Source organism: Pogona vitticeps, chromosome 5, assembly GCF_051106095.1.
Source record: "Pogona vitticeps strain Pit_001003342236 chromosome 5, PviZW2.1, whole genome shotgun sequence".
NCBI classification, from domain to species: Eukaryota; Metazoa; Chordata; class Lepidosauria; order Squamata; family Agamidae; genus Pogona; species Pogona vitticeps.
The window spans coordinates 161,541,560-161,569,514 of NC_135787.1; the positions used below are offsets into that span (position 1 = coordinate 161,541,560).

At 41.8% G+C, this 27,955-nt stretch overlaps 1 protein-coding gene across 5 annotated transcripts; it reads right to left on the reverse strand.

Annotated features, from left to right (window-relative positions):
• Positions 1–17: 17 nt before the first annotated feature.
• SERHL2 (serine hydrolase like 2) lies at positions 18–27,955 on the reverse strand. 5 transcript variants are annotated; one of them, XM_073000187.2, is made up of 12 exons: positions 27,796–27,955; positions 22,729–22,878; positions 22,444–22,557; positions 19,585–19,626; positions 18,476–18,495; positions 18,233–18,307; positions 14,809–14,921; positions 10,924–11,003; positions 10,505–10,539; positions 6,273–6,349; positions 2,672–2,765; positions 18–538 (listed from the first exon to the last, which is right to left on the reverse strand). In XM_073000187.2, exons 1-12 carry the CDS (start codon positions 27,800–27,802, stop codon positions 419–421), a joined length of 927 nt encoding a protein of 308 aa, XP_072856288.2. In that variant the 5' UTR covers positions 27,803–27,955; the 3' UTR covers positions 18–418. The 5 variants fall into 5 exon arrangements, with proteins under 5 accessions (XP_072856288.2, XP_078232242.1, XP_072856289.2 ...); XM_078376116.1 differs by lacking the exon at positions 27,796–27,955 and adding an exon at positions 25,525–26,144; XM_073000188.2 differs by lacking the exon at positions 22,729–22,878 and having other exon boundaries at positions 27,796–27,950.

Below are 27,955 nucleotides of genomic sequence, written 5' to 3' on the forward strand. Positions count from 1 at the left end.
AGGACATGAACATCAAGTACATGAATATATATGTTTTAGTACACCCACTCAAATATTATCCTCACTTCCTTTTGTTTATCACCAAATTGAGATGTTAAAAGAACTGCATGGGATTTGGTTACAAAATAGAAAGATAAATACCTATTTGTACAAAACACTTTATGAGTAATCCATAGAGGACTAGAAGCAGAAGAGTTCTTCGTGACTGAAAGAACCTTCTTGGCAGTAATAAATATAGCCCCGGTATTTCTTCAATCTCATGACACAAATCCTTTGTGCAAGCATGTGGCCCAAAGTTTATTCTTCTTGAAGGCAGCTGCACAGCAATCTTCTCTGTTAAGCAGGGCTGGTTCTTCATATGGAATTCATCTCTACGGTTGTTTATGTCTTCATATAACAGCTGTAAGGTCAGCCCTGGTTACAGCCTGGCTTTGAGGCTGTGATCCTTAGTTAGAAAGGTGCTGATGATGCCAGCCACAACCTCAGGCTCATTAAGGTGGACATAGTGATTCCCAGGAACACTGACTAAGTTGAAGTGCTGTGGACAAGTGAAAAATAAATAATGGGAAGGAAAAAAACAGAGATTTCAAATAACAAATATGCTGTTTGAATTATTACCCTGTTTCCCCGAAAATAAGACCTAACCTGAAAATAAGCCCTAGTATGATTTTTCAGGATGCTTGTACTATAAAAGCTACCCCCCCAAAATAAGCCCTAGTTAAGTGAAACCCCGCCCTCCACCATTGTGCAGCAACCAGAAGAAAATGACATGATTATATTTGAATAAATGTAGATTGATGTACATGAAAAAAAATAAAACATCCCCTGAAAATAAGCCCTAATGTGTTTTTTGGAGCAAAAATTAATATAAGACCCGGTCTTATTTTTGGGGAAACACGGTATTTACAGTATTTGCATGCTACTCCATTTCAAAGTTGTAGTTTATTACAAAACAGCATAACATCACACAATCAAAAGCATAAAAAGGCAGCCAAGTAGGAGAATAAAACCAAACTCACAGGACCCCAGAATTAAGCATTAGTTTCATCTAGAATTGACCCAATGAATCAGTGGAAACTTGGTAAATGAGCAGTTATGCAAGTGTTCTGCAGGGTCCATTGAGTCACAGACTGAAACTTGGTTACTAGCATAAACCAAAGCACAACTCCCCCTCCCCCCAGGAAACAAGTACTGCTGGCATGATTCTTGAGGGTTGCACACACCAACCCAGCACGCACATGAGCCCCTGAGAACCACGGCAGCCGTGCTTTGTTTACTAGGGATGAATGGATGGACAGTTATGCTATGAACAGGAATTCAGCCAGTGGGTCAATTCCTAGTTTGAATTAGCAACTGAATTTAGGCTTGGATCTGGAATTATGTGTGTACAGCTGATGAACAAAAGTGACTTCTCCATCATCTCTTTTCTGTGGCAGCTCTGCCAGAATGCTATACAGAGGTTGGAGGTGGGCGGGGTGTGTGTGGGTCTGCAAATGGGTTGGCTGTGGTGAAGGAAGAAGGAACTCCCCCAATAGGATAGGGGCACTTTTTATAAGATTCCCCCCAACCTGGGTGCCCCTACTTTCCTGTAAAACACAGCTGCCACCATTCAGAAGACGCACAGACACACACAACAGGGGAAATGGTGGACGAGACCTCCTTTTCCAGCCCAGCTTCATGGACCAGACCATAGAGATGCAGTCTATAGAAATCACTTGCAAGGTTCATGTAAGCACAGTGTCCTTTTTTGCCATCCTAGTGGTTCTTAAAGGGAGGCTGGGTAACTTCATACCACCACCCCCGTCCCCAAGTTTCTGCCTGGTACTGGCAAGTAAACAGGTCAGTACAGTAGTTCTACTGAAATCTTCACCAGGCCTCTGTACAGCAAGGGCTTTTTAAAAAATGAAGACAAAATGTGAATTCTGTCATTCATATGCATAATGTAGGATTAGTTTACACACTTCTCTTTCCACCAGGTCCGGAAAGGAACACAGGAATGCTCCGCAAATTGGAAAGCTTGTTGAAATGGCATGTGTTTATTTTACTCTCCCTCTCCTGTTTAGCATTATTTCCTTATGCATGACCTATACCAGTGATAGCGAATCTATGGCACGTGTGGGCATGCGCGCCATAAGTCGCCGGATCACTACTCCCCCACCCTGCAGCCAAACCTCAGGAGGCGGCTGCAGCCGTGGTGCTGGCGCTTCGACAGGTGGCGGGCCAGGATCCGGAGCAGCTGTTGCTGGCGGCAGGTCTGGAGTGGGGTCTCGAGGCACCTCCATGCCCAGGATTCCCTCTTCCGCTGCCACTTCCGGTTCTGCCACCCACTGGGTCTCCCCTACCAGTTTCGGGCACTTTGGCCTGAAAAGGTTCGCCATTACTGACCTATACCCTCTTCATGATTATCACAGCAGCCCTAAATGTCACAAAAAATTCCCACTGCATCACTATATAGCAAATTTGGCATGTAAAACCAAGTTTTGTGCAATTACAATTGTGTGACATACCTAAGTCAACTCCTATATACAGTATATATTTTTCTTTCCTCTAATATACATATCTCAAGGTGCACATGGCAGCAGCTACACAATAAAGCCAAAGCTAAGCAAAACCAAACCAAACCAGGACAAACTAGTGGCACCCTACTCCCAGCCCCAAGGTTGGCACTCACCTCTTTGAGGAAGGTCTTATAGCCTTGGTGAATTCTCATGAAAAAGTCTGCACGGAACACATCAGAATCTTTCTTAAAAAGCCCATTTTGTGATCTAAAAAAAACACAGTTCTTACATATTTCTGGTTGAAAGTAACAACAGGAGGACCTTCGATCCCCTGTGGGGAAAAAGTTGGCATATAAATAGTATAAATAAATAATAAATATGTGAAGCAATGGGTATGCTATATCTATGCAAGATATGAGCGGGTCTAGCTGAAGACTTCAGTGGATTTATGGTAAGCTTTCATTTATCTGTTTGACTGATACTGTTGATAAATAACAGATTATGGAGAGGGGCGGAGCAACAGGTGGCGAGAACAGGGGAATTCTCAGGGCTCTGAGAACACCTGGGGTTTATTCCGAGTCAGTGGACCCCCCAGGAAAGGGGGGGCAGGTTTTCCACAGGAAAAGTAGTCTTGCAGCAAGGGAGCTTGGAGACGCGGGAGAATCAGACTTGCAATCTGTTTTTTCGGAATAGTTTCCTCATCGCAACTAACTCATGAAGTCGCCATAATGAATTGGTCAGTAGCTGCCCAGAGAAGGGGGAGATATGAAGATTTATGATCTGACTGCATGAACAGAAGTTGAACAGCTATTTCCTATGGCAAGTAACAGATCAGATGGTTTTTTTTCCCCCTTGGAAGCCAATTGCGGAGATAGATTTCTAAGCAGCACAGAATCTTTGGCAATGTTGGAGTCTTTTTTTTTTTTACTGCGTCACAACTGAGAAAACTGAGAAAGTGAAACTGATTTTGTCTTTTCCACTTTAACCCTCCCTCCCTAAGAATTGTCATTTTATAAATTAGAATCTTGAGAATCTTGAATGACTCTGAACAATTTAATCTATGGAACTTTACTTTGAGCCATAAAGGTGGATTATAAATCAAATAGTCATTTTTATGACCAGACTGTCCTCTGCAAGACTTTGAATTCGGGCTGGCCAAGGAACCATGAGGGAAACCTAAACAATTAGTCTGTTTGACTTTTATGGTTACGGATGGGATATTGGGGGCGAGTATTGGAATTTACAATGGAGGCCTATTTTGTATGCTATCTTCAGAAATTTCAATCTCATCAATCATCTCAAGGCTCAAATTTCAGAAATGAAGGTAGAAATTAAGACAACATTTCTCAGCTTGGATATTAAGACAAGAGATAGGAGACAAACTGACTGAATTCACTGAACTTACTGAATAACTACTATTGTCAGAGAGAGAGGAAGAGACTATTGTTCTTAAGAAGCAGGAGATGGGAGACAAACCGACTGATTGTATCAAATTCACTGAACGACTGCCGCCAGAGAGGGAGAGAGACTGTTTTCCTTAAAAAGCAGGATGAAATGTTTAAAAACGAGGAAAGGAGGGGTGGGGATAAGGGGGGAAAGCATATTGAGATTACCTCGATTGAAAAGAATGTAAAAGGGAAAGCATGGGTGAATTTAGGGGCAGAAATTTATGATCAGAGATCGGAGAGATCTGTGTTGCTTCAAAATCAAGACATTGATTATATTGGGAGGAAATTAGTAAATTGGATAGAAAATGCCTTAAAGAGATCTCATAGATGGCATTTCAAAACTGGCAAAAGGGGAGCAAGAGACGAATCTTGGAATCTTAGAAGTATGATACTGCAGCTGAAAAGCAAAAATGAAAAGGGAGAAAGTAACCTGCTGATTAAATGATAAAAAAAATTGGTTTGAGAGATATATAGTCACACATAAACCAATATGAGTAATTATACTGTTGCAACTGCCACCTCCTCCTACGTCACCACAAGAGATGACAGGTCACGATCCTTCACTCACACATACACAACTTCGCTGCCACCAACCACACATAAACCTGACACATCAGACTTATTATGGATTTCAAAATAAAAATAATGATTTATTGAATACAAAAATAAAATGTAAATCACTGAATGAAAGAATCACTTGTCACACTATATTTCTCAGACCTTAACCCTGCACAGTTCTTTGTTACTTAACACTGAATTACCTAACCTATATCTAACCCTGTCTACAGATCTTCTTTCAAGCCCTCACTCAACTCTCTCTCCAACCCTATCTCAACCCTCTCACCCTCTTCTCTTTGCACTTCACCCTTATATACATAAACTCCACCCCTTTAAGACCCACCTCCTGTCCTGCCATAGGCCAGGAAACCCCAGCCTTAGCCAAGACAGGCAGGTGACGTCATGGCACACGTCACATATACTATGAGCAATTTTGGCCAGGTGGGAATCTCAACGGTAGACAAGCATATGTAATTATGAATTTTAGAAAGGTCAATGAAAAATAATCATATTAGATGCTTTTGTTTCTATGGTACATATATAGTGATGTGTGAATTACTATAGTTATATAGACAAGATTAGGTATACAATATATTTTTATCTGCAAAAGTGGAGATCTCTGAGAAATGTATTGACCTGGCTGAGAGGGGTTTTTTTTGGTGGATCAGCTATCTTAAAGATGAAATTAGGAATGCTTATGATAAGTATTGGATAGAGGGATATGCAGGTGAAAGAATTTATAGAGACTTTATAAATGGCACTTAAAAACTAGTAAAAAGAATGCAGGAAATGAACTAGATTTACAAGGCTATAAGTAATCAGAAATCCCTGCTCTATACATGGAGCTGAGAAATGTAACAAAAATTGGAAAGTTACTTGCTGAATGTCTTAAATGGTTGATAAGTACATATAATGCTTAAATTAGAATACATATCTTGATTATAATTGTATAGAAGTTATTGATGATAAGTCAGAGACATAAAAAACACTAAGTAATATATGAATCATAGTTGGTCTATGCAGTGAAGGATGGTTTGAATATAAGATCAATATAGATCTAAGTTTATATATTAGATAAAGTATGTATGTTACTCATTCTAAAGCTAGGAAGTAACTTTTTGATCTTAATGGTTTAAATATGTTTAGTAGGGTAATATGTTTTATGTAGTCAAGAATTATATACTAGATGGATATGGCCTAAATATGTTAGTAGGTAATATGGTTTATGTAGTCAGAATTATATTCCAGATCGATATACAGTATGGAAATTATCTCCCCACATATATGTTCGTGTTTGTTTTGTATGTCTGTGTTATAATTATAAATAAATAAATACATAAACAAACAAACAAATAACAGATTACATAGTAGAACGTAGATGCAGTTACTACCAATTTAATATTGTTCCATAAGCATTAAGCTGACCTCCACAGCAAAAATTGGTAAAGTTACTTTTTGTTATCACTATTTTTTGAATCTTCCAGACAGTACAAACCGTGAGTATTGTAGCTTGGAATAAAAAAAACCCCTAAACCTTTTCCGATCTTTCTTCTGCAGTGAAAGAAGATTTTTATACTATACTGATAATTTTTCAACCCTGTATTGCAACAGGTCAGTGAAGCAATCTCTCTTCCTTCCACCAGCCCCTTCCACTCAAGCAAAAAAGAGAGAAAATAGTAAGAACTGATTATGTTCTTACATAATCAGTGATTATGTTCTTACATAATCGCCTTCGCGAATACACTGATTATGATGATTTGTTACTTACATGATCATCAGTATATCAGCCTGGATTTTCCTTAGATAATTCACAGGCTCATCCGCAGACGTATAACCGTAGACGTTCTACATAGGGAGAACAAAATGGCAGATAAATGAGCAAAACAGACAAAAAGGCTTGTTTTCTAATATACAGGATTACTATAGAGCCTGACAAGTCACAGACAGTGCTTAACCAAATGTCTGTCTCACATGATACAGTAGCTACAGAAGTCAGATATTAGTAAATTCTACTTATTCTGGACTATCAGATACAGCATAGCATTCTGTAGAGCTCTCTAGTCCTGTGTTTTCATTCAAAGATGAAGCGCTTGAAAATTTTCATTTCTGAACAAAATTCCTAATATATATTCTTTGAATTGTAGTGTCTCAAAAACTCATTTATTTAAAATATTTTTATCCTGTCTTTCTCCTTTCGTTTCATTTAGTCGTTTAGTCGTGTCCGACTCTTTGTGACCCCTTGGACCAGAGCACGCCAGGCCCTCCTATCTTCTACTGCCTCCCGGAGTTGTGTCAAATTCATGTTGGTTGCTTCGCAGACACTGTCCAGCCATCTCATCCTCAGTCGTCCCCTTCTCCTCTTGCCATCACACTTTCCCAACATCAGGGTCTTTTCCAGGGAGTCTTTTCTTCTCATTAGATGGCCAAAGTACTGGAGCCTCAGCTTCAGGATCTGTCCTTCCAGTGAGCACTCAGGGTTGATTTCCTTTAGAATTGATAGGTTTGTTCTCCTTGCAGTCCAGGGGATTCTCAAGAGTCTCCCTCCAGCAGCACAATTCAAAGGCATCAATTCTTCGGCGGTCAGCTTTCTTTATGGTCCAGCTCTCACTTCCATACATCACTACAGGAAAAACCATAGCTTTGACTATTCGGACTTTTGTTGGCAAGGTGATGTCTCTGCTTTTTAAGATGCTGTCAAGATTTGTCATCGCTTTCCTCCCAAGAAGCAGGCGTCTTTTAATTTCGTGGCTGCTGTCTCCATCTGCAGTGATCACGGAGCCCAGGAAAATAAAATCTGTCACTGCTTCCATATCTTCCCCTTCTATTTCCCAGGAGGTGATGGGACCAGTGGCCATGATCTTAGTTTTTTTGATGTTGAGTTTCAGACCGTTTTTTGCACTCTCCTCTTTCACCCTCATTACAAGGTTCTTTAATTCCTCCTCACTTTCTGTCATCAGAGTGGTGTCATCTGCATATCGGAGGTTGTTGATATTTCTTCCGGCAATCTTAATTCTGGCTTGGGATTCCTCCAGTCCAGCCTTCCGCATGATGTATTCTGCATATAAGTTGAATAAGCTGGGGGACAATATACAGCCTTGTCGTACTCCTTTCCCAATTTTGAACCAATCAGTTGTTCCATATCCAGTTCTAACTGTTGCTTCCTGTCCCACATATAAGTTTCTCAGTAGGTAGATACGTAAGGTGGTCAGGCACTCCCATTTCTTTAAGAACTTGCCATAGTTTGTTGTGGTCCACACAGTCAAAGGCTTTTGCATAGTCAATGAAGCAGAAGTAGATATTTTTCTGGAACTCTCTGGCTTTCTCCATAATCCAGCGCAAGTTAGCAATTTGGTCTCGAGTGCCTCTGCCTCCCTTAAAAGGACCCAATGCAGCTTACAACAGTTAAAATACAGTATTGAAGTTAACAGTGAGTGACTATACCAATACTGAAAAAGATCAAATGAATACAATACTAAGCAACATCAAAACACATTCAAAGTGTTTGCGACGAACAGATAGGTGGGGTATAAATGGAATAAATAAATAAAGTAAGTTAAGGTACAACAATCCATTAAAAACCCCCACTCAGGCCGCCAATCACTAAGGGGAAACTTGTCTTTGTCTGCTTACAGAAGGAGAGCAAAGAGCCTCCTGTGGGAGGCAGTTGCACAGTCTGGGAACAGTAACAGAGAAGGCTGTCTTCTGTGGACCCTCCAAACGCACCTATCCAGGTGGCGGGACTAAGAGAAAGGTCGCTCATATCTCACCACTCAAGCAGGCTCATAAAGGGAGATGCAATCCTTGGGATAGCTTAGGCCCAAGCTGTTTAGGGTTTTATGGGTTAGAACCATCACTTTGATTTTTTTTTCTGGAAACAGATTGGCAGCCAGTGGAGCCACTGTAACAGGGGCTATGTGATCCCTGTGACCAGTCCCAATTAGCAATCTAGCTGCTGCATTTTGGGCCCACTGAAGGTTCCTGACACTTTCCAAGGGCAATCTGACAAATGAGTACTTAGTAGCTTAGCTTAGTATTGTCACTGTGCAAAGGATGGCCATTCCTTCTCTATTCACCAAATCAATCAAAAAATTTTTTAACTTTCAGTAAGCTTGGTTGTTGTGGGTTTTTCGGGCTCTTTTCAGTAAGCTTATCTGCATATGTATTCGCGAAGGCTTTCACAGCCGGATCTAAACCCACAACAACCACTTATCTGCATACTCACAAAACTGTCTGCCATTCTATCCATCTCCTTAACTTTTGTGCCCAATGTTTCATTTCATCCTTGATTTCTGCTAATGCTATATGTATCTCTACTTTTATTTTGGTCAGTTTTCTCCACTGTCAGAGTCAAATCATTTTAGATTGCTGTAGTGTTTTCCTGCATTTCCCCTTCCATTTCTGTTTTAATTTCCAATGCATTACTCTCCTTTTTTAAAAAAATCTGCTAACAGTACAGCTTCTTCTTCTGCATTTTTTCTTTAGGAACAGCTCTGAACATTTCACTCTGAGCCAGCACTATATTATCAAAAAAACCACTTCCTCCTCCCAATAATGATACTCCATCTTTCAATTTATCAGGAAGTTCAGAAAGATTCAAATCTCTGCAGCCTTGCTGAGCTGGATTCTAAACATTTTGAAGTCTGGCAAAGAGGTCGAGATTCATCATGTTCCCAAGTGCTTCTCCCATCCTTCTGTAATTTCAGCATTCACACTGACACTGTCAGAATTTTCCAGGGAGTGGGACAGTTCAATAAACATCCCTTGCCTAACAACTGCTGATATTCTGCCTCTCTTCCTCTTTCAAATATGAGTGGTACTCACAATATCATAGCTATATATAAGATAATATTTGTTAATCTGTTTTCGGAGATTGGGGCTCAACTTGCTGGTCATATTCAGACCAGATACGGAACCTCCATGTGCAGACATTTGATTGCCACAAACATTCCCTTGCAAATTAAAATGATTTAATTTGCAAGCCTGTGCAAATTAAAATGAATTAATTTGAGGGTCAGTTGCAACTTTCCAATTCTAAAAGAAACATATACACACAAGAAATACATTACACAAAAGCCAAATTACTTGGAAAACTTATTGATTGTGGTGGTTCTTCTGCAAGAGCTCCTGCACTTCCTCTCCCTGCACCCCAGATCACCAGGAGATCCGCCATCTCTGGGGGACCACAGTGTACCCCAGCCCCTGGAAGAGACATCCTCTGCAAGGAAACCACCATATTCCATAATCACAAGTCTTTGGACATGCAATTTTAATTGCAGGCTTAAAAATGGAATTGGTCCTCCACATGTGAGAAGCTGCAAAGGAGGAAAAAAATTGAAGACACAATGGTAGGGATGGACATATAGGGTAATTGATGGAGGACCATTTCGGGCAGTGAAGGGGATGTGGTTGAAGAGGGAAGCAGACAACTGGTAGGAAAAAGAGGCAGTCATGTACCACTTGCAACCACAGTGTATCCATTAAAAATAAATAACTGGAACAGAAAAGAACCAGTTTGTGGGCTATGGGTTGGTATCATGTGCTATGACAGGTTGCTGTGGATTTGATCAGGCTTTTCCAGAGACTGCAGTTTCAGCCCACTGTTGATGTCTACAGTTGATAAATGAGGTTCCTGAGACACCATTATCTGCACCTTGTCTCAGCTTCTGTAAATATGGCAGCAAATGCTTAGGGTACAGAATATGCATAGTCCTTGTTGCTATTACCATCTGCTTCAATTCCATTATCTTATTGGGAAGTTGTATTGCTGAAAATTTCATGTTTAGAAAAGCCCTGTTGGGTAGGAAGAAAAATAGCTGGAAACTAGAAAGAAATCTTTTCCATATGCTTCCATATAGCAAAAAACACCCTTATACAAATATAGGGTAGAGATACCAATGTGCCCAAAGGAAGCTAGAAAGCGTAAGGAGGGATCTGAGCCTTGTCAACAACATGCAAAAAAGAAGACATGCAGACGTGAAAATACACTAAAGCATAGCTTACCATGTGGATTCTCAGATCTCTCGTAAAAACCAAACCTGAAAAAAAGAACGACATTTTAAGGGTGTTACACAACTGTTGTTTTGCTGCAACACATTAATATCATTATCCTGTGAAAATAGGACAGTTTTGTGAATACAAACTGAGAGAAAGTTTGTTCAGTTCCATGTAACAGTCATGAAGAAATTCTGAAACAAGAAACTGGGTTAAAAATTGAAAGGATTAAAATTTAAGAGGCGGTGGCAGGGGAGTACCAAGTCTTAAGTGACTCAAATCAGCGAGCTTGTCACTGAAACTGGCAGCAGCTTCATGCATTTTTCTTTCACAGTCACACTGCAAAAGATGTTGTGCTGATGATTTCAGCTTACCTGAAGTCAAGTGCAGCACAACACAACAGACAACTTACTGTATTCATTTCTTACCTCCTGGGACTTCAGCAGTCCCTCGTTCCAGCAATATCTTTCCAGACTCTTCTGTTAGGCTTCTGTTTGCCTCTAATAATCTGGGGAGACATGGGCAAGTTTACAGCTTCTTAAAAAAAGGTTAGGAAGGATGTTCCCTAAAGTGTCACCATCTAATGAAACTACAGTGGTGCCTCGCATAGCGACGATAATCGGTGCAGCAAAAATCGCTGCAAACACGATTTCATCACTATGCGATATTAAAAAGCCCATAGGAATGCATTGAAACCCCTTCAATGCGTTCCTATGGGCTTCAGACTCACCTTTAAACGAAAATCCTCCATACGGCAGCCATTTTCGCTGCCTGGTAAGCGAGGAATCCGTCCCAGAAAACAGCAGATGGCCATTGTTTTTACCCAGTGGCCATTTTGGAACCGCCGATCAGCTGTTAAAAAAATCATCGCTTTGCGATGATCGGTAAGCAAAACAGGGTACCGATTATCGCAAAGCGATTTTTCCCCATAGGGAACATCGCAAAGTGATCGCAAAAAGTTAATCGCTATGCGATTTTGTTGTTAAACGGGGCACCCGTTAAGCGAGGCACCACTGTACATGTTATATTTTTTAAAACAGCCACCTTTGTCCTCCTTGTATCTCATTATTCTTTCATCTGCCCAGCTACCTGTTGCTATCATTTTAAATGTTTAACTCATCCTCTAAAGCAGTGGTCCCCAACCTTTTCTGAGACATGGACTAGTTGGGGGGTCCGTGCACAGGGGGTCAGGAACACTCCCCATGCTCACGGGGAACACCCCCACGCTCACAGAGCAGCAGGGCGTGCTAGCGGAGGGGTGGAGCGTGCTCGCACACATGTGCAAAGAGGCAGAGCATGCTCCCAGAGGGGTGGAGTGTGCTTGTGCGCATGCGTGAAGGAGGGCGTGCTCCCAGAGGTGAGGGACGCGCTCGCGGGTGGGAGGGGCACCCATGTATGTGGGTGGGGTGGATGGGGGGAATGCATGTGGGGCAGGAGATCTGTCCCTGTGGCCTGGTCCTGTCATGGCCACGAACCGGCATCTGGCCGCAGTCCAGGGGTTGGGAACCTCTGCTCTAAAGTATTGACAGTTTTTCTACATTTTATTTCAGCCAGCCACGTACCACCTGCATTTGTCCCCTATAATCCCTAATATTATAGAGTTCAACAGTATAACTGGGATCACAACCTCATGGTAGGTAGGAATTCATAAGGTTCCTACCTCTGAGGTTAATTATGATCACAGGTGTAACAATCAGGGCTTTGTTCTCCTACTGGTTAAGCTTGGGTCACATAAGACTGGATTATTCAGCGAGAGAATGGGGAGGAAAAGCTCGGTCTGAGCATGTGAACCACCATATTAGTTCTTTGCTGAGCCTGCCTCTTTTGGGTTTTCTTCTGCCTGGGAAGGAATGGCTGGAGGCAGCAGATGCGCTCAGGGAGGATGCTTTTGCACCCTTTCAGCAGCAAATGTTTTTTGCCTTTTAAATTCCGACACTTTGAGATGAAGCCCTGCTAACCCTGTCCCAGTTAGACAGTGATTAGGATATATGATGAAAATGAAAGAAAAAAGTACAAAAGCTGCTGCAGACTTTCAGAAAACAAAAATCATGTTTATAACTTTAACACTGTCATTGAAGAAAGTGAAATTATGAAAGATTTTCTATGCTTCAATTCAATCATTAATCCAAATGGAGTTAGCAGCTAAGAAATCAAAAGAAGCCCGAGACTCAGAAGGGCAGCTATGAAGGAACTAGTATAGATATCAAGTGGAAGAATGTATCACTGAAGGTCATCTACACTATGGTACAGTGGTGCCTCGCTTAACGGGTGCTCCATTTAACGAACAATCCACATACCGACGAAGATTTTGCGATCGCAAAAGCGATCGCAAAACGATGTTTTCAATGGGGGAAATTGCTTTGCGATTTTCCCCCTACGCCCCATTTTCGCGCAGCTGATAGGCGGGGCTTCGAGTGTATGGGGGGAAGGGATTCCCCTCCCCATCCTCCGGAGCTGTGCTGAAATGCCGGCTTCAGCGTCAGCTTCAGGAGGGAAGCGGGAAGGGATTCCCCCCTCCGGAGCTGGGCTGAAATGCCGACTTCAGCGTCAGCTTCAGGAGGGGAGGGGGAAGGGATTCCCCCCTCCGGAGCTGTGCTGAAATGCCAGCTTCAGCGTCAGCTTCAGGAGGGGAGGGGGAAGGGATTCCCCCCTCCGGAGCTGGGCTGAAATGCCGGCTTCGGCTTCCCCCAGCTGACCGGCAGCAGCGGTGGAGGGGATGAGGGGGTGGCTGGGGGAAAGCCAGGAGGCAGGGCAAGGCCCGGGTGTTCTGGCGGCCCTCCTCCCGGCGGCGCGGCGCCGGCGGCGGCAGAGACGGGGTGAGGGGTGCTTCGGGGAGAGCGGGGAGGCAGGGCAAGGCCCGGGTGTTCCGGTGGCCCTCCTCCCGGCGGTGTGGCGGCGGCGGCGGCGGAGACAGGGGTGAGGGGTGCTTCGGAGAGAGCCGGGAGGAGGGCAAGGCTCAGGTGTTCTGGCGGCCTTCCTCCTGAGCCCTCGCTCGCCCGCTGCCCAAGGACGCCTGGTGTCTCCCGGGCTGGCTAGCTGGCTGGTTGGCAGTGCTTTGCTATGATCGGTTCCCTGCTTGGGGAACTGATCATAGCAAAGCAATGCTTTTTTAACAGCTGATGGGCGGTTCCAAAATGGCCGCCTGTTTTCTGGACGTATTCCTCGCTTACTGAGGCGGCGAAAATGGCCGCCCCTATGGAGGATCTTCGCTGAACGGTGAGTTTTTGCCCCATAGGAACGCATTAAACAGGATTTAATGCGTTTCTATGGGTTTTTTTGTTCCGTTTAGCGACGATTTCACATAGCGACGTTAATCCTGGAACGGATTAACGTCGCTATGCGGGGCACCACTGTATTCCCGTTTACTATACACGGATGTAAAAGGTGGACAATTTAAAAAGCCAACAGGAAAAACACTAATTTGTGTGAAATGTAGTACTGGAAGATAGCTTTACGGATACCACAGACTGACAGAAAGAGATACAAATGGTTGTTAAAGCAAATCAAGCCTGAATAGAAACAAGACTGACAAAACTGAAGCTATAATACCTTGGGGAAATCATAAGGACATAAGACTTACTGGAAAAGCCATTTATGTTGAGAAAAGTTGAAGGCAACGGGAGAAGAGGAAGACCAAATTAGAGTTGGTCTTGACACAATAAACGAAGTCACAGACTTGAGTTTGCAAGAGCCAAGTAGGGCTTTTTGACAAAAAGACCTTCTGGAGGTCACTAATTCATAGGATCAGCATAAATCTTAAGCAGTTTGACAGGACATAAAAACAACAAGTTTCTGCTCTATTCTAGTTCAGGCACTGGTGTATTTTGCCTTTGGTAACAGCAAGATCTCTGAACTGCATCCAAACGTGTTTTTAATGCAATAAAGACCCACCACGGCCTCCCCCATCTTAGTAGGTATTGCTAGGTGTAATCTGATACTTCTTATCTGAAATCTCAACAAAAATGTATAGTATACACTGATTAAAAACCCACTGCTTTGCAGATAGTTACCTACCCAGAGTGCCTGAATAGAAAAGTCTTTACCATGTCCATACCCTGAACTACCACTGGCAGAGGAGTGGCTGCAACAGAAATAGCTTCGTGAGTGTTCCAAATCTTCTGTATTTCCCTTGCTAAGAAGCAGAACTTTTGAAACTGATGCTGAAGAAAGTTACCTACAAGATCACACATTGGGCAGGATAAACCTTGCCATGCTTTCAGCACAAACAGATCCCAGGAAAAAAAGTAACTTCTTGAAGCTTTAAGTACAAGACATGGACACAAATAATTGCAGAATACAAGAAAAGGACTTACCTCTGAAGTGCCGCTTCTGGGGTGTATACTTTGGGGGATAGGAGTGGGTTGGCTTCTGTTTTCAGCAGATGCTCTATCATAGCCCGCTTAAAAAGTAGGATCTTCTCTGACTCCTATAAAAGAAGCAGTTCTCTCCTTTCTGTAGTAGGTGCTTGCATGCAAAACATCTCACAAGAGACACAAAACCACCACCAGCTGCAGGAGCAGTATGTAGCCAGGTTTGAGCAGGCTCCCTTTCCCTCTTCCCACAAGCAAACAAAAACACACCTTGCAAGTTTACTACAGTTTGTGAAAAAATTGTTTTGCATGACTGTTTCCATTACTGTTTGAAATACCAACAAGTTACAGAAGATACTCTGATACATATGTGTACATTTTACTAGTTCAACCTCCTACAAGTTTAACGGAGCTCACCTAGGACAGCATATATACAACTGCGATCCATACGCTTAATTTAAGCTCACATGGCAGGAGTGGAATAGCTTATACTCACATGTGGGGAAAGGGAATCACAGAGTAACTGGCTACCTTTTGGTTCTAGGAAAGTGGTATAAAAATTCCCAGCTTCAGAATTCAACTCTCATAGACACGTGCCACTAATTTTTGAACTCTTGTATGTAATTTTTCTGCACTATTCATAAGCCTGAAGAAGTGGAATGTTCTCCCACAAAAGCTTGCAATTTGTTTTATTTGTAGTGGTCAACCCACTGTTACACTTGTGTGATCTTGGGGAACACACAGCCTTTTAGACTGAACCAATTTGATCTATTTTCTCATGCTAATTTGACTTTATGAGAAATCTAGATTTGAGAATGAGGAGGAGTCCTTTTTCTAGAAGGCATGGCTTGACAGAGCAATTTTCACTATGAACGGCTGGGTACCACAACAACTTTTTAACAAATGCCTGAATAACACTATCAATTGGTGTAATTCACCTAATGGATCTTTAAAATTGCATTGGAACAATTTTTGAAATTAACAGATGTGCCTGTTCTTTTTAAAGCTTTTATGTTCTTAGGAATTAACTACTGATCAACAAGAATTGATTCATCATAGATTTTTGTTGGCTATTCACTCCTATTCATAATGCAAACTTTAGTCCTTTTGGGGAGAAAGGCGGCATAGAAAAATTTTAAATAAACAAATAATAACAAATGTTTGCCTCCATTATTTGATGAACTGAGATAAAATAAAATCCTTTTGAATGTCTGGCATAACTGTCACCTTTGCATGGCCATAAACTGGATATCCGGTTGCCTTTCATTGATATTTATACATCTATTCTTTCATTATTAAACTTCTGGTTTTTTTCTTGGATTTTTGGTCTGTCTTTCCCTCCCTCTCTTGCCTTTTTTGCCATTGTACTTCCTTCTTTTGCCTTCACAAAATAAAAGCAAACATATTTACCTATATTCAAAATTCAATCCACAGCTATCATGATGCCTTGCTGGATTTATCACATTGCAGGAAACATTGCAAACATATTGCTATTCTTTTCCTACACCACTAAAAGTTGGGTTAGATCAGTGGTTCTTAACCTTTGTTACTCGGATGCTTTTGAACTGCAACTCCCAGAAACCCCAGTCAGGACAGCTGGTGGTGAAGGCTTCTGGGAGTTGCAGTCCAAAACTCCTGAGGAACCCAAGGTTAAGAACCAGTGGGTTAGATGACCCAAATCAATGGAGGTTATGACGGAGCTGACTTACCAAATCTCCACTTATTCGATGGGCCTAATTTAGTGCATCTTATTACACTGTTGTTGTTGTTTAGTCATTAAGTCGTGTCCAACTCTTCGTGACCCCATGGACCAAAGCACGCCAGGCCCTCCTGTCTTCCTCTGCCTCCCAGAGTTCAATCAAATTCATGTTGGTCGCTTCGATGACACTGTTCAACCATCTCATCCACTTATTACATTACACAACACAATTTCAGCCATTTCTGTAGCATATGTCCTTCTAGTTAGAAGTTGGAAAAATGCTTGGTTAAAAGGAAATTGTTAGGGTAAATTCCTTTCCTGTATCATGCACTCTTAAAGTAACACATGCTCTCAAGGAAGATAAAAGGTGAAATCAGTTCCTATCTACTTCATTTCAGGACCTGTCCAACTGAGTATAAAGATCAGTACATTTGGTTGAAATCAAATTGCATCATCCACTCATGGTTCTACTTAGATCAAACCATTCTGCTCCTTTAAGAGCTTTCACATACCTTTCTGGCACAACACTAGGGGTTTCTGTATTTTGGCATGATTCAGTAGGATCCTAATTATCCCGTTGTGTAGACTGTGCAGATGGCTAGTTCAAACCCAAATGGAGCTGTGGGCTGCATTATCAAAGCAAAGCAAAGCAAAGTGTGCTGCTTATATACCGCCCCATAGTGCTTCAAGCACTCTCTGGGCGGTTTACAAGTTAATTATGCAGGCTACACATTGCCCCCCCCCCCCAGCGAGCTGGGTACTCATTTTACTGACCTCCGAAGGATAGAAGGCTGAGTCAACCTCGAGCCGGCTGCCTGGGATTGAACCCCACATGATGAGCACAGTTTAGGCTGCAGTACAGCGGTTTAACCACTGCGCCATGAGGCACAGAGGTGACAACTATTTTAGTGTAATAGGTGAGCTGTGACAATAAAAGGGCAGATGGAAAAAATCTTCCTCTATTTTCATCTTCTTTTTAATATTTTTTTAACTGATGCAGTGCAATTGTGATACCATGCTAGGTTGATGTATTGCTCTTTTATATGCCACTTACTTTATTTAACAACAACAAAAAGGAAAGCCACACCAGCCAGATGAATGATGGCTGTGAGAAAAGGCAGGAAGGGAGTTATGTCAACTCCACGGGCTCCACCTCCACTAGAAATGGGAAGGCCTGGGTAGAAAATGGAAAAATTGGGGGGGGGGGTGACTATTTTTTTCCTATTTTTTTCCAAAGCCATTTTATATGGCTTCAAAATTTCTGGAAATTTCACATCTCTAGCCCCTACAAGGCAGCAGAGCCCCAGCTGAGGAGACAGACGCAAAGGGGGGTACCTCCCTTCTGTCTCCCCAACTTTCACCCCAACGTTTCCCCCTCACGTCACTGTTGCTTCCCTCGTTGGAAGTACACCAGGTAAACCTCACTTGCAGGCAAACCAGGTACACAAGAGTAAACTGGCGATCCAAAGGCTTGAATTAACCCCTCCTCACAGGAGAATAAACATCTCCAGTGTGAACAGAAGGTTTGCTCAAGTGAGTGATAAAATAGACCACAATGAAAATAAAAACCTTTTAAGTGTGAACCAGACCAATACAAATTCCCTGTCTGGACAGGGCCTCAGATTCATTTTTCTGCCTAACAATAGCTTCTTCTTTTTTTGGAACAGCAAGGTTCACTTCGTTTATGTCAAGTCTTTCAAACATATCACAACAATTTTAAAATCTAACCTTTGCAGCTGGATAAAAACCATATGATTCCACCAATATCAGCTTCTCCACCAGTTCAGGGAAAACACATGAGAACTAGGAAGATACAGGGAGAAAGAAGAAGTTCAATTCCTTTATTACAGGTATAAGTGTCCTACCTAGATCATATTTCTTATTCGCTTTTGCATCTGCCGTGGGGCAAAAAATGTTCCAATGAGAAATTACACTCTTACATGGTTAACACCCTATGATCAACAGACTCACCATGCCAGCAACAGTTCCACCTAGATGAAAGAAAAGGAAGTGGATTTAATACAGAGTCAGGACCAAGACTACTTATCATATGATCAACCCTGCTATGTGGGTAGGAACCTCCAAGTAAGGAAGCAGGCAAGTAAACTTTAGAGCGTACTCCAAACTAGACTTTATTCTCTCTCCAGCCTTACAGGACCCTGTGTCACCAACTGTCTGTGGAAAGGAGACTGATGCCTGTAACTCAAGGGTCCCCAGCCTCCGGTCCGCAGCCCGGTGCCAGTTTGTGACCATGGCGGGACCAGGTCACTGAGACAGATCTCCAGCCTGGTGCAGGTCCGTGGACTTTTTTAAATACTTAGAATCAAGTGAGGTGTGAGTTTTTGACTTCATGATACTGCCAATCAATGGAGGGTTAGCAGTATCATTAGCAATGTAGTTAGGTTTGGGGATGGGTTGCATGCATTTCCTGAACTGTCTTAGAATTTCAGTTCTTCTCACCAAACAAGCCAATCTATTGACAACCACAAAAGGTCACTTTTGCTTCTCAACATTATGGTTTGTACAAGAATAATTTTATTCTCCCACAATATTGATAATTACTGGAAGAAAAAAAAATTGCCCAATAGCAGAAAGCAGTGGATTTGTGCCAAAAACAAACAAACAAAAAAACCAGAACCAAACAAAATTGTACATAGCAAGGGGCTAAAACTTGGAGATACTTTTTGGGTTACCATGTCATAGAATGCCTACCATGTACATCTAATTCTGTGTGAATTCTACAAGAAAACATGTCTAAGGGACAAAGTGTCCAATCCTGGTGCTTGGGATGAAAATGTATTTTAATGATACTTACAAAGGTCAGCTGCCTAGAAGAGAGTTCTACCCTCAAAGGTGGATAAAATAATTGTAATAACATTAATAGTCTACCCTCCTCATCCAAGGGGCAGAACCTGAGTAGTAAGAAGAAAACTAAGTGTTTAATAAGCCAAGAAACGAGAGGAAATGTTTGCCTCTTTGAAATAGATGCTGTAAAGACTTCTGAAAGATTTGACTGAAAGTTAAGCATTCACTACAGTGTAAATAGGAACCAAGAGACATAGGGGACAAGAATCACTTACCCATACTGTGACCCATAAGGGTAAATCGGTTCCATTTCAGTGCTAAAAAAGAGAAAACAGAAAGATCCCGGCATCTGAGCAAAGATCCCATAGTTGAGGTCCTACATGTTGCATTCAGATCACCCAAATACAAACATTTGCTTACCTTGGGTCTTGAGAAGAAACCACTTGTCAGAGAATGACTAAATTAATTATTTGAAAAAAGAGATGGCTGTCAAACAGGAAGTGAATAAGAAATGCTTCGTAGGAAATAGATAATTAAAAAAGCCACCTTAACCTAAATATTAGTCCTGAATGATTAAGACTGGCAAATAGCCTCTCCATTTTTTTTAATTTTGAAAAATGACCCCATTATTAAAGAAGTAGCCATTACAGTGGTGCCTCGCTTAGCGACGTTAATCCGTTCCCAGAAAAAGTTGCTAAGCGATTTCATCACTAAACGGAATAAAAAAGCCCATAGAAATGCATTAAAATACCGTTAATGCATTCCTATGGGCTTAAAAACTAACCTTATGCGAAGATCCTCCATAGGGGCGGCCATTTTCGGTGCCTCTAAAGCAAGGCAACACAGCGGGTGGCCATTTTGTTTTTCTGGCAGCCAAGCTGGCCAGAAATGGGGGCTTTGCGGTGATCGCTTCCCTGCGATCATCGCAAAGCGATTTTCCCCCATAGAGACCATCGCTAAGCGATCGCTCTTGCGATGGCCAAAACCCCATCACTAAGCGATTTCGTCGCTCAATGGAGCGATCGCTAAGCGAGGCTCCACTGTAGTCTGTTTCACCATATATCACACATAAAAAAGAACTTTGTTTCAAATATTTTTGTAATGTTACAGTTACAAAAAGAGGACAGCAATTGTTGGTATCAATTAGATATATAGTGTTTGCTTCAATTATTGTCTGTGTGACTGTTACGGCTGCGTTCTGAGGAAAAAGGCATAAATTGCATAATTCTCCAAGTCACTGGCTGATGAATCAAACTTGAATTCTTTGGAAGATACTAGGGAGCAACGTACCAAGCTTAACCTTCACCCACAACTTTAATAAATTCCATTGGTATGTCCTGCTTGTACTAGAAATAGCAGCGGGGGTACTGAAAAATTCTTCAGCAACAATACCAGAAGTGGGGAATTTGTTCTAATTTCCCTGGTTTATAGGATGAAACTGACGGCACCCATAAACACACAACAGCAAGCAGGCTGTGAGTGTGGATGAGAAAGAGAGGACATCAGGGCCACCTTCACAAAGATGACAAGAGAGAGGAAAGAAAAGGAATCAAAGGACAACCCAGAGTTTCTGTCTGAAAAATCAGGGACAGCTGAAGAAGTTATCACTCAAGTGTTACGAGCAGAGCCCTGCTAATGCAAAGGATATAATAGCATTTCACTCTCTTTTTGTGTCAAGATATTCAATTCCCAGTTTTTGATCCCAATTGGTTAGAGAGACAGAAGGTGCAAGTTTTCAGTCAACAGTGTAGAAAAATACTCTGAATATGCTTAGAGGCATTCAGTATAGTACCAATTAAAAATTCTCCCTTAATTTATTGATGCCCCTGGAGAGCACATTCCACTGACCATCATAACATAGCTTCCAGAGGCAATCTGATGCCCTTGCCTTCTTTAAAAGAAACACACATATGAGTGGAGTTGGTGGTTTACAGAGCTACTAGCTGAAGCTACTTCCTCACCATCCATATAAGATAATAATTGTGCCTGGAACATGGCTCCACTGACCTTAACAGGCAACTTTCTTCTGCTTAAGTCTCCCATTATATTAACACTAGAGTGAACTTGGATATATCAGTGCAAGGTGTTATGTATTGATTCACTGCCACTAATATGAGCCTTACTTTATTTCTGTTTACTGCTGTATCCCTGCATTCTATTCTAAGGCACAGTATGAATTTTCCTAAAAGGAAGTAAGACTATGCGAGAAATACAGTGGTCATACTTTTTGTTGTTGTCTAGTCGTTAAGTCGTGTCCGACTCTCGTGACCCCATGGACCAGAGCACGCCAGACCCTTCTGTCTTCCACTGCCTCCTGGAGTTGGGTCAAATTCATGTTGGTAGCTTCAATGACACTGTCCAACCATCTCATCCTCTGTTGTCCCCTTCTCCTCTTGCCTTCACTCTTTCCCAACATCAGGGGCTTTTCTAGGGAGTCTTCTCATAGCTTTGACTATGCAGACCTTTGTCGGTAAGGTGATGTCTCTGCTTTTTAAGATGCTGTCTAGGTTTGTCATTGCTTTCCTCCCAGGTCATACTTTAGCAGCTGGAAACATTTTCATATTGATATTCATGAAACAATTCACTTTCCAGAGTAAACAATGGTCCTGGATTCAGTATCTGTTAACAAGTTGTACTGAATTAAAGCTGAAGATTTGTGCCTACACTAAGAATCATACACAACAATGGTGAGAAACATATGGCATATAGCTATTGCTGGACTGCAACTCCCACCCACCTTCGCAAGTACAGCCAATGGTGAAGGAAGATGGAAGTTTGAATTAAACAACCTCTCTGAGGGCCATACATTCTCCATTCCTTTACAGCCAATGCAACAATGCAATTCATGTGGACACCGTGTGCTTTGACTAGCTTTGTGTCATGTTTTATTTTGGAGAGTTTGATGGAGAGATCCAGCTAAATCCATGGCTATACTGTACGTTTATATGCTTGCTCTTGAAAATGGGTTGAAAAGACATCAGACAGAGGCCGGTGGAAACAAATTAATAAGTCTAACTATCATTGATCAGGAGTGAGAAGGAATCTGCTTGTATGTAGCTAGGAATCATACCAGTATTCAAACCACTGAGAAACTCAAACTGTCCGTATACTACAGACAAGTGTAACATGCTCACCTGCTGCTACCCTTCGCACATCACCCACATAATCCATGAGGTAATACAGAGATCCAGCTGGACGGTGGGAAGACAGGCCATGGCCCCCCAAATCTATTGCCATGTAATAGCAATCTGAAAGAGAACAAGGAAAGAAGAACAAGTCATGTGCCAACCCACACACAGAGTGTGGAAAAGCTACTTTTTAAAAACTACCTCCCAGAACAGCCACTCAGCCCAGTTGGGGACCTCTGGGGATACTAGTCCATGATAGTAACTTTTTGAATATCTTTCTCACAGACCCACCTCTAGGGAGTAAAGGAATGAGTTTGTTGAACGTGTTTGCATTGTCCAACCAACCATGTAAACACAGCACGGGTCGGCCTTTTGGAGAGCCCCATGCCTTGGCTGCAATGTGGCCCCAGGGGACCAAGAACTGCAGCTCTGAGACGGTGCCTGAAATAAAAGAACAGAAAATCATTGCATGGTGCAGGCATGTTTGTAGATATTGGGCTTTTTACATATGCTTTAACTGTATCTGCCCCTCTAAACTGAATGGTTCACAAAGCTGGCACTCTAAGCTATCGTTGCTAGCTTACTGGTTATTTTTGAAAAAGATGTTTTATAACTTGCAAGTGACTATTCTGTATAAAATATATTTAATAGATATGTTTCAGGAAATGTAACATTCCTATCCCATGATCCTTACTGTAGGAAAAAGAGCGAGCAGGAAAAAAGATGGACAAGAAAAAGCAAGCAATGACAATATTCAGAGATATTTCGGACTTTCCTTTTCTGTCGTACAGTTGACTAGTAAACGTGTTCAACTTCTGAAACAGCATTTATCAACTACAGTATCATTACATTCCAGGATATGTTTTAATACACATCCAGTAAACTGGGAAACCTTGACATCTGAGTGTTCAGGCTGGAGGCAGGGGGTGCATCATGGCCTCTCCCAACTTGAAGGACACTTGTCCAGCAGGCCAAGACAAAGAGGCAGTCCCAAAACCAGCAAAATCAGGGAGCTGGACAGAGGACAGATTGTATTTGTCCTCAGTGTAGAAGGGATTGTTACTCTCGAATTGGCCTTCTCAGCCACACTAGACGCTGTTCCAAGACCTCTATTCAGAGCATGTTGTCATAGTCTCTTGAGACTGAAAGATGCCTACATTAGGACTATGAAAATTGCAAAGCTAAGAAAATCCCACTGTAGAATGAATTTGAAACTGGAAATATTATTGCCTGCTGTCTCAACAATGGACAGAAAGTAATGTTTTTTTTTCAAGTTTGGTCATTCAATTCCTGTAGATTGAAGGTGGATAAGGTGGACAGCTCCATTTGGACACAGTAGACTACTACGTAATGTGTTCCTGAAGTCAAAACATGTTCAGAGAAACACATCTTCCCTAACTTGATCACATTTTCTCCCTAGAATCATGATCTAGTTTGTCATGTGTGACTCTAAAATTAGAAACACAAAGGAAGCTATTGAGGCTCACTGCACAGGCATTTAGACTGTTTTTTGGTCCACCACAAGGATGGGCTGGTTGGCTTCTAAAGATGGTGATCAGACCATGTCTTTGCTGGAATGAACCAGCCCACTCCCAAAGAGTTTGTATCCACACATTTCTGAGCCCTTCTCAGGGACTTCTACTACTGTAGGATCGATCTAGTTTGGTCCCTTTCCAAATTTGTCTTATCTTTCATTTGATGAAACCATATTGGCATTCAGGTCTATATGCCATTTGGATACAAAGATCACACCAAATGACATACCGGACCTCCCAATGGCCCTATTCAGCCCAACCCCACCCACTCTTTTTACACCATGTAGACAAGCCCATTGTTTTCTTCTGGGAGATAATCCAGATGACACATGCTTCTTCTTTTAATATTTGTTCACAATTAAATCCTTTCTGGCAATTGAGGGAGCACTACTTGTGGAATCTGGTTTCTCTGTATATCTGCTTTGGTCCTGAGGGCTGCGTTTCATGTAAGATGTGATGCTTGGTAAGCAAATAAAGCAAGATAAGCAAGTAAACAGTGCTCTGTGTTAGATGTGACTGCAGCACGTGTCTTCCCAGCAAGATATGGAATATCAGGCAGTGAGCTCCTAAGCCATCTTGGATGCCATTTCTCCGTATCTTTGCAGATTCTCTTGGTAAGCTGATAAGCAATAAATTAAGGGAACAGCCCTTCCCTCCTTGTTGCTGCCATCCAGAAGCAGTGTGTCATCTTGTGAAGAAGAAAAGCTGAAGGCAATAGGAGGCAAGAGTGAGCCGTCCCCTCCATCGTCCATGGCAGAGAGATACAAAACTGTTTATATCATATTGAAGGCTATAACAGAATTGCAATTACAGGGGATCAGAAAACCAATCTCAGGAGAAGAGGAAAAGTGCAAGAAAGAAATAGTGGGAATAGTTGTGGCAGTAGTGGTAGCGTTCCTGGCAATGGCTCAGGGGGAAGAGAAGGGGGTGATAATAGAGGAGGATATCAAAGACAAGAGAGATTGGGTAGAGGTGATAGAGAGAGTTGAGACAGACAGAGGGAAGTGCTTGAGGAGCCGCAGAAGATGCGACACCCACCCACCCCCGGTTGGGGTTGGTTGCTGCCCCAGTTGGGGCTGGATCCTGCAGGATCCCTTGACAAGAGAGATGGTTTGGATGAAACTAGCTCTGGAAAAGATAGAATGTAGGAATAAAAGTAAACTCCTGCTGTCATACTGGGGAGAATGTAAGAGAAGGCAAAGGAGGCGGCACCTCTAGTTTTTCCTAGGACAATGATGAGAGAACCCTTTCACACATCTATGAACCGGAGCTTAGGAAAGTCACTTTCTAGAACTACAGCTCACAGAATCCCCCTGCCATCATGATCATGTAACTCTTCCAAGATCTGTTCGGAATGTAAAAGTTTCCATTAAAATACCATCACAATGTAAACTTATTTCTAGAGTACTGTACTTATTTACTCTTAATTACATTTATATCCTGCCTTTCTACCAACAATAACAAGACCAATAAAATTTGTATTCAATATCAAATTTGAAGGTACTAAAATAAAACTGAAATGACAACATGAAACAGATTAAAACATACTCACCAGAATTCTATTGGAGTTCCTGCCAGGCTTGCATAACTTGTAGCAGCTAAGTATGACTACCTGACAAAGTGATGGAGCCTGTCTCAGATATGTGCCTGATACGCACCCAGCCAAGATGCACCTTTGTCAATAAGCTACAATTAGCTATGACAGGTTACACAAACCACGCCCAAACGCCAATAGGACTCTGTCCAAATTTTAAAGAAAAAAAGAAAGCCACCACCTATGTAATTAAAGACCAATTAAATCAACTGACTGACTGATTTTCTGTATACGCCACCTTTCTTCCCATAGGGGGCACAAGGTGGCTCACAACAGATAACAGATTTTTAAAAGACTATATAAATATATTTAAAAACAATTAAACATATATTAAATTAAAATTACATTTTAATTGATTAAAAACTCATGTTTAAAAACAAATTTAAAACATTTAAAAATCTGTAAGTTAAAAACTACCATTCCTGAGAGACTAACTGCTGAAAAGCCTGCCTGAAGGAAAAAGTATTTGCCTGAGGATGGAAGGACAAGAGGGCAGGGGCCAACCTGGGTTCTCAGGGCAGTTCATGCCAAAGTCCATTCTCAATAAAAAGGTCTTATTTACATAAAATGGCAGCACTCTTGCAAAATAGGGAGCCATCAGCAGGCAGGAGGAAACCAAAATAGTTGCAGAAAATCAAAAGAGAAAGCTTTACAGGGAAAATTATGGAATGGTAGCAGGGGACTCTAAAAACAGCTAACGGAGAATGCTTACTATGCCTTGTACTGACTGACTTGGAAAGGGAATGGAAAACTTAGAGGCAGGGTAACAGAGTGACTTGCAAAACTTCACAGTTACCCTGTTTCCCCGAAAATAAGCCCTAGTATGATTTCTCAGGGTGCTTGTAATATAAGCTCTACCCTAAAAATATGCCCCAGTTAAGTGAAACCCTGCCCTCCACTATTGGACAGCATTGGGCAGCAACCAGAAGAAGATGACATGACTGTATTTGAATAAATGAAGATTGTTGTACATGAATAAAAATGTAAAAAAAAATCCCCTGAAAATAAGCCCTAATGCATTTTGGAGCAAAAATTAATATAAGACCCTGTCTTATTTTTGGGGAAACACGGTATACAGCTGGCATTGTGAGGCAGCCATATACTGGCTGGAGCTCACTTGATCTTCCCCCTTTATTTGACAATACAATTCTTTTTTCCTCTCCTACAGAGGGTTAAAGGTCATCACTGCTTTTCTGGTTTCAGAATTCTTAAGCAATATTGTTGTTGCATCCAAACTAGATTCCAACCAATATGTTTCTCTCCTTCCTACACTTCTTTTCCTTGATGTAGAGATGAATGATCATCTCTAACAATCTGTACTTTTTGTTTCTCATTATGCAACTGAACCATTAAGCACCCTATGTGGTTTCATTATGTCTGTACATGTGTCTTAGTACTTCTGCACTGGTCACCTTCTGGATTTGTGGGTTTACATTCATTGCACTAACCTATGACTTACATATCTAGAGTGATGTGGATCTCTTGTACCAAGTAGAAAAATAAAGGGTGTTCCTTCTCTGCTCAAAAACTCCTTTTCATTACACCCATGCAAAAGATCCAATGCTGAAATTTTAAGTCAGGCTATGGTCTCCGATTAAGCTCCCTACAGCTTGTCTCACCAATACCACCGGTTCCTCACAGAAATTTAGGACACGTGGATATCTACTTCTTAAATTGTTGAGTTTAAACATATAGCATTTCCAAAAGCATTGGCTGAAGTCGAGGAAAAATTACTGTACTCATGTCAAGCTCTGACTGCTTCTGGCGACTGTCTTGCATTTTAATTATTTTTTTTTGCCAGTATTTTAAGGGCGCCCGTTATTTTGCATTATGCAACTCTCTGATACGAATAAAGAAAGAGAAGATATAACCGTCCAAAACCAGAATAGTCATGAGGTTGATCAGTTGAAGGAGGAGTGGCACGAGAAATGATGAAGAAAAAGAAATGACACCCACCTAAAGGTTGTGGACAAATCAGTTCATTTGAGATGGAAACTATTTCCAGAGTTCATTAGAGATTATTGCAAACCGATGTAGGGCCATAGCCAAAAAGTGTCCTTGTACAACGGTAGGCGTAAATAAGCCCTACAAGAAGAGACTTCCTGCGAGTTAAAGTTCCTACAGCAGCGTTAATGAGTTTTAATTAACCTGATGAGAGGAAAGGGGGAAGTTTAATCACCAGAGGTTATGGGAAGAGCAGAGCGAGTTTGAAACTATGAACCACCTGACCTGCCATCGCTACTGCAGCGATCCTGCCCACGAACCTCTCACTTCCTGGGTTTTAGGAGAATCGAGGTGACTCTCCTCAGCAGTTGCCGGAAGGCTACAATCCTAGAAGAGGAGGAGGAGGAGGAAGAGGAGGAGGAGGAAGGGCGGTCTTTACCCTTGT

Coding starts and splice junctions, on each gene's coding strand:
- SERHL2 (XM_020787887.3), bottom strand. CDS start 22,903: ATGATTTTCTGTTCTTTTATTTCAGGCACCGTCTCAGAGCTGCAGTTC. Junction 18,308..18,475: donor GTGGAACTGTTGCTGGCATG/GTGAGTCTGTTG, acceptor GTATCTTCCTAG/TTCTCATGTGTTTTCCCTGA. Junction 14,922..18,232: donor GTTTTTATCCAGCTGCAAAG/GTTAGATTTTAA, acceptor CTTCTTTTATAG/GAGTCAGAGAAGATCCTACT.